Consider the following 7099-nt stretch of genomic DNA (forward strand, 5'->3'; position numbering starts at 1 on the left):
CTCAGGTGGGTCCCGGTGGATCCCGGGGGGTCTCTCAGGGGTCTCTCGGTCAGGGGGGATCCCGGGGGTCTCTCAGGGGGGATCCCGGGGGTCTCTCAGGGTCTCTCGGGTGCATCCCGGGGTTGTGCCGGTGGATCCCGGGGTTGTCCCGGTGGATCCCGGGGTTCTCCCGGGGTTCTCCCGGTGGATCCCGGGGTTCTCCCGGGGTTGTCCCGGTGTTCTCCCGGTGGATCTCCCGGTCTCCCGGGGTTACCTGTGCGAGCTTGAGGCGGCGGCCGGGGGCGGCGCGGATGACGAGCGCGATCAGCGCCAGGTACGAGTAGGGGGGTTTGGGGTGGCGCCGGTAGCGCTGGGGGCGGCCCGGGGAGCCCCGGGAGCCGCAGCGGGGTTCCGAGCGGGGATCCGAGCGGGGATCCGAGCGGGGATCCGAGCGGGGATCCGAGCGGGGATCCGAGCGGGAGCCGCACCGGGGATCCGAGCGGGGATCCGAGCGGGGATCCGAGCGGGGATCCGAGCGGGGATCCGAGCGGGGATCCGAGCGGGGATCCGAGCGGGAGCCGCACCGGGGATCCGAGCGGGGATCCGAGCGGGGATCCGAGCGGGGATCCGAGCGGGGATCCGAGCGGGGATCCGAGCGGGAGCCGCACCGGGAGCCCGCCGGGGATGCGGCCGGGGATGGGGAGCCGTCCCGGGATCCGCAGCGGGGTTCGCTCCGGGGCTGAGCGCGGGATCCGTCCCGGGAATCACCCCGGGATCCAGCCAGGGATCCAGCCAGGGATCCAGCCAGGGATCCGGATCGGTCCCGGGCTCGGTCCCGGGCTCGGTCCCAGGATCGGTCCCGGGCTCCCGGCGGCGGCGGCGGCATCGCGGGGGCGGCGGGGGAGGGGAAGGGTCGGGATTTATCCCCCGGGGGGGGGGGGGGGGGGAGGGTCGGGAATTGGGGAGGGGCGGGAGGGGGGAGGGGAGGGGGAGGGGGTTGGGAATTGGGAATTGGGATTCGGGAATCGGGATTTGGGAATTGGGGGTTGGGATTTGGGATTTGGGATTTGGGGTTTGGGGTTTGGGGTTTGGGATTTGGGATTGGGGATCGGGATTTATGGGATGGGATTTGGGAATTGGGGTTTGGGATTTGGGGGTTGGGATTTGGGGTTTGGATTTGGGATTAGAATTCGGGATTGGGGATTGGGATTTATGGGATGGGATTTGGGAATTGGGGGTTGGGATTTGGGATTTGGGGTTTGGGATTCGGGATTTGGGATTTTGATTTGGGATTAGGATTTGGGATTTGAGATTTGGATTTGGGATTTGGGATTTGGGATTTGGGATTTATGGGATGGGATTTGGGGGTTGGGATTTGGGATTTGGGGGTTGGGATTTGGGATTTGGGATTTGATTTATGGGATTTATGGGATGGATTTGGGATTTGAGATTTGGGGTTTGGGATTTGGGGTTTGAGATTTGGGATTTGGGATTTGGGATTTGATTTATGGGATTTATGGGATGGGATTTGGGATTTGGGATTTGGGATTTGGGATTTGGGATTTGGGGTTTGGGATTCGGGATTTGGGATTTTGATTTGGGATTAGGATTTGGGATTTGAGATTTGGATTTGGGATTTGGGATTTGGGATTTGGGATTTGATTTATGGGATTTATGGGATGGGATTTGGGGGTTGGGATTTGGGGTTTGGGATTTGAAGTTGATTTGGGATTTGGGATTTGGGATTTTGATTTATGGGATGAGAATTGGGATTGGGATTTGGGATTCAGGGGTTGGGATTTGGGGTGTGGGGTTTGCAGTTGATTTGGGATTCGAGATTTGGGATTTGGGATCTGGGATCTGGGATTTGGGATGTGACTGCACAGGGGGGCACCTGGACACCTTCACCCAGCACCTGGGCACAGCTGGGCACAGCTGGATCTACACCTGAGCACACCTGAGCACACCTGGACACACCTGGACACACCTGGGCACCCCATTGCACACCTGGGCACAGCTGGATCCACAGCTGGGCACAGCTGCATCCACACCTGGGCACCCCATTGCACACCTGGGCACACCTGGGCACAGCTGGATCCACACCTGGGCACCCCATTGCACACCTGGGCACACCTGGGCACAGCTGGATCCACACCTGGGCACCCCATTGCACACCTGGGCACACCTGGGCACAGCTGGATCCACACCTGGGCACAGCTGGGCACACCTGGGCACAGCTGGGCACACCTGGACACCCCATTGCACACCTGGGCACAGCTGGATCCACATCTGGGCACAGCTGGGCACCCCATTGCACACCTGGGCACAGCTGGATCCACACCTGGGCACCCCATTACACACCTGGGCACACCTGGGCACAGCTGGGCACAGCTGGGCACAGCTGCATCCACACCTGGGCACCCCATTGCACAGCTGGATCTACACCTGAGCACACCTGGGCACCGCTGGACCCACACCTGGACACACCTGGGCACCCCATTGCACACCTGGGCACAGCTGGGCACACCTGGGCACAGCTGGACCTACACCTGGACAAACTCGGCCACGCCCCTAATTAGCCCCGCCCACCCCATAATCACTCCAAGTACCCGCCTCCAGCCCTAATTACCTTAATTAGCCCCGCCCGCCCGCGACCACGCCCAGCAACCCGGCCCAATTATCTTAATTAGCCCCGCCCACCCCTTAACCACACCCTATAGCCCTTCTCCAGCCCTAATTATCCCTAATTAGCCCGAAACCACGCCCAATCCCCCACCCCAGCCCTAATTATCGCTAATTAACCCGTAACCACGCCCAGTAGCCAATCGCAGCACGACGTCCCCGTTTAGCCCCGCCCACCCCAAGCCCCGCCCACCTCCGCGGTGATTTCCCCGCCCACCCAGGGCCATGCCCATATATGGTGCCGTAGCCCCCGCCCACCCGTGCTCTCGGCCAATCACCACGCTCGGAGACGCCCCCCTGGCCACGCCCCTTCCTCGGCCCCGCGCGCGCGCTCGGAGGTACCGGGGGGGGGGGTTTGGGGACACCTGGAGGGGTTTGGGGACATTGGGGGGGGTTTGGGGACACCTGGGGGGGGTTTGGGGACATCGAGGAGGGGTTTGGGGACACCTGGAGGGGTTTGGGGACACCGGGGGGGGGTTTGGGGACATCGGGGGGGGTTTGATGACACCTGGGGGGGTTTGGGGACATCGGGGGGGGTTTGGGGACACCTGGGGGGGTTTGGGGACACCTGGGGGGGTTTGGGGACACCTGGGGGGGGTTTGATGACACCTGGAGGGGTTTGGGGACATCGGGGGGGGTTTGGGGACACCTGGAGGGGTTTGGGGACACCGGGGGGGGTTTGGGGACACCGGGGGGGGTTTGGGGACACCTGGGGGGGTTTGGGGACACCTGGAGGGGTTTGGGGACACCTGGGGGGGGTTTGGGGACACCGAGGGGACATCGGGGGGATTTGGGGACACCTGGGGGGGTTTTGGGGACATCGGGAGGGCTTTGGCGACATCGGGGGGGCATCGGGGGGTTTGGGGACATTGGGGGGACATCGGGGGGGTTTGGGGACACTGAGGGGACACTGGGAAGGTTTTGGGGACAGTCGGGGAGGGGACACTGTGACCCCGCCGTTGTCCCCACAGGTCCCCGGCGATGTCCCCGCCCCCCGAGGGTGACATCGGGGTGGCCCTGGCCCAGGTCCTGCTCTGTGTCACCAGCCTGGGCTGCGCCATCCGCGCCAGACGGGTGGGGACACCTTGGGGACACCTCGGGGACACCTTGGGGACACCTTGGGGACACCTTGGGGACACCTTGGGGACACCTTGGGGACACCTCGGGGACATTGGGGGCACCTTGGGGACACCTCGGGGACACCTTGGGGACACCTTGGGGACACCTCGGGGACATTGGGGACACCTTGGGGACACACCGGGGACACCTCAGGGACATTGGGGACACCTTGGGGACACCTTGGGGACACCTCGGGGACATTGGGGACACCTTGGGGACACCTTGGGGACACACCGGGGACACCTTGGGGACATCAGGGACACCCTGGGGACACCTTGGGGACATCGGGGACACCCTGGGGACACCTTGGGGACACTTTGGGGGGCTAGGGATGCTCTGGGGACATTGGGGACAGGGCCTTGGTGCTGGGGGGGGGACCCTGACACATGGCGGGTTCCGTGTGTCACCTGTCCTGTGTCACCTGTGTCACCCGTCCTGTGTCACCTGTGTCACCTGTGTCACCCGTCCTGTGTCACCTGTGTCACCTGTCCTGTGTCACCTGTGTCACACCAGAGGTGACTCAGGTGTCATTTCTGTCCTCACAGGTGACACAGGTGACATCTCTGTGTCCCCACAGGTGACACAGGTGACACAGGTGACACCTCTGTGTCCCTTCAGGTGACATCTCTGTCCTCACAGGTGACATTTCTGTGTCCCCACAGGTCACACAGGTGACACAGGTGACATTTCTGTCCTCACAGGTGACACAGGTGACACACGTGACATTTCTGTGTCCCCACAGGTGACACAGGTGACACCTCTGTGTCCCCACAGGTGACATTTCTGTCCCCACAGGTGACACAGGTGACATTTCTGTGTCCCCACAGGTGACATCTCTGTGTCCCCACAGGTGACACAGGTGACACAGGTGACATTTCTGTCCCCACAGGTCACACAGGTGACACAGGTGACATCTCTATCCCCACAGGTGACACAGGTGACATCTCTGTGTCCCCACAGGTGACACAGGTGACACAGGTGACATTTCTGTGTCCCCACAGGTGACACAGGTGACATCTCTGTCCCCACAGGTGACACAGGTGACATCTCTGTGTCCCCACAGGTGACATTTCTGTGTCCCCACAGGTGACAGGTGGCCCAGCCGCCGGTTTCCTGCTCCAAGCTCTGGCCGCCGCCACCGACGCCGTGTCCCTCCTGTGTCCCTCTGTCCCCTCCGATGTCCTCTCCGATGTCCCCACGCCCCCTCCCCCCTCCTGGATCTGCACCCTCCTGGCGCAGCCCTTGGTGGCGTTCGGTTGTCACCGGCTGGGAGGTGACAGCGGCACGGCGGCGCTGCTGCTGTCCTCGCTGGCGGCGGTGGCCGCGGTGACGGCGGCGCTGGTGGCCGAGGCGCGGGGCCTGGCCGGCCGCGGGGCGGTGGCACTGACGGCCGGCTCGCTGCTGGCCCTGGCCGCGCTCAGCGGCTGCGTCCCCGCGGGGCTGGCCGCCGCCTTGGTGGCACTTGGGGACACCGAGCTGCTGCCACCGTGGGGCGTCCCCTGGGTGAGGGCGGCGGCCAGCGTGGCGCTGCTGAGGGCACTGGGGTGGCTGCGGGAGCAGGGACAGCAGTAAAGGACATTGGTGACACTGATGGTGGCACTGGGGTGACACTGATGTGACATTGATGGTGGCACTGGGGTGGCTGTGGGAGCAGGGACAGCAGTAAAGGACATTGGTGACACTGATGGTGGCACTGGGGTGACACTGATGTGACATTGATGGTGGCACTGGGGTGGCTGTGGGAGCAGGGACAGCAGTAAAGGACATTGGTGACATTGATGGTGGCACTGGGGTGACACTGATGTGACATTGATGGTGGCACTGAGGTGACATTGGTGGCATTGGTGACATTGATGGTGGCACTGGGGTGGCTGCGGGAGCAGGGACAGCAGTAAAGGACATTGGTGACATTGGTGACATTGGTGGTGGCACTGGGGTGACATTGGTGTGACACTGATGGTGACACTGGGGTGGCACTGCTGAGGGCGCTGGGGTGGCTGCGGGAGCAGGGACAGCAGTAAAGGGACATTGGTGACACTGAGGTGACATTGGTGACATTGATAGTGGCACTGGGGTGACACTGATGTGACATTGATGGTGGCACTGGGGTGACATTGGTGACATTGGTGGTGGCACTGGGGTGACATTGGTGACACCGATGGTGACACTGGGGTGGCGCTGCTGAGGGCGCTGGGGTGGCTGCGGGAGCAGGGACAGCAGTAAAGGACATTGGTGACACTGCGGTGACATTGGTGACATTGGTGACATTGATGGTGACACTGGGGTGGCTGCAGGAGCAGGGACAGCAGTAAAGGACATTGGTGACACTGAGGTGACAGTGATGGTGGCACTGGGGTGGCACTGGGGTGACATTGGTGGTGGCACTGAGGTGACATTGATGTGACATTGATAGTAACACTGGGGTGACATTGATGTGACATTGGTGGTGGCACTGGGGTGACATTGGTGACACTGATGGTGACACTGGGGTGACATTGGTGACATTGGTGGTGACACTGGGGTGGCTGCGGGAGCAGGGACAGCAGTAAAGGACATTGGTGACACTGAGGTGACATTGGTGGTGGCGCTGGGGTGACATTGGTGTGACACTGATGGTGGCACTGGGGTGGCGCTGCTGAGGGCACTGGGGTGGCTGCGGGAGCAGGGACAGCAGTAAAGGACATTGGTGACACTGAGGTGACATTGGTGACATTGGTGACATTGATGGTGGCACTGGGGTGGCGCTGCTGAGGGCGCTGGGGTGGCTGCGGGAGCAGGGACAGCAGTAAAGGACATTGGTGACACTGATGGTGGCACTGGGGTGACACTGATGTGACATTGGTGACATTGGTGACATTGATGGTGGCACTGGGGTGGCTGCGGGAGCAGGGACAGTAGTAAAGGACATTGGTGACACTGAGGTGACGTTGGTGACATTGATGGTGACATTGATGGTGGCACTGGGGTGGCTGCGGGAGCAGGGACAGCAGTAAAGGACATTGGTGACACTGAGGTGACATTGGTGACATTGGTTGTGGCACTGGGGTGGCTGCGGGAGCAGGGACAGCAGTAAAGGACATTGGTGACACTGAGGTGACATTGGTGACACTGATGTGACACTGGTGGTGGCACTGGGGTGGCTGCGGGAGCAGGGACAGCAGTAAAGGACATTGGTGACATTGGTGTGATGTTGGTGACATTGATGGTGACATTGGTGGTGGCACTGGGGTGGTGACACCAGGGTGGTGACACTGGTGCCTCTGGGATGGTGACACTGGGGGTGCTGACACTGGGATGGTGACACCGGTGGCACTGTGAT

The 7099-nt window shown here is 62.0% G+C and overlaps 1 protein-coding gene across 1 annotated transcript; it reads left to right on the forward strand.

Annotated features, from left to right (window-relative positions):
- Positions 1–2961: 2961 nt before the first annotated feature.
- TMEM276 (transmembrane protein 276) lies at positions 2962–6957 on the forward strand. The gene is made up of 3 exons (XM_086875789.1): positions 2962–2999; positions 3633–3735; positions 4867–6957. The coding sequence occupies exons 2-3, from the start codon at positions 3643–3645 to the stop codon at positions 5350–5352; spliced, it is 579 nt and encodes a 192-aa protein (XP_086731915.1). The 5' UTR covers positions 2962–2999; positions 3633–3642; the 3' UTR covers positions 5353–6957.
- The last annotated feature ends 142 nt before the right edge of the window (positions 6958–7099 follow it).

This window comes from Cyanistes caeruleus, chromosome 1 (assembly GCF_971803275.1).
Source record: "Cyanistes caeruleus chromosome 1, bCyaCae1.hap1.1, whole genome shotgun sequence".
Lineage (NCBI taxonomy): Eukaryota > Metazoa > Chordata > Aves > Passeriformes > Paridae > Cyanistes > Cyanistes caeruleus.

Bases quoted from the DNA above. Each gene is read 5' to 3' on its own strand.
- TMEM276 (XM_086875789.1), top strand. From the start codon at position 3,643: ATGTCCCCGCCCCCCGAGGGTGACATCGGGGTGGCCCTGGCCCAGGTC. The intron at 3,736-4,866 runs GTGGGGACACCT...GTGTCCCCACAG, and splicing joins GCGCCATCCGCGCCAGACGG to GTGACAGGTGGCCCAGCCGC.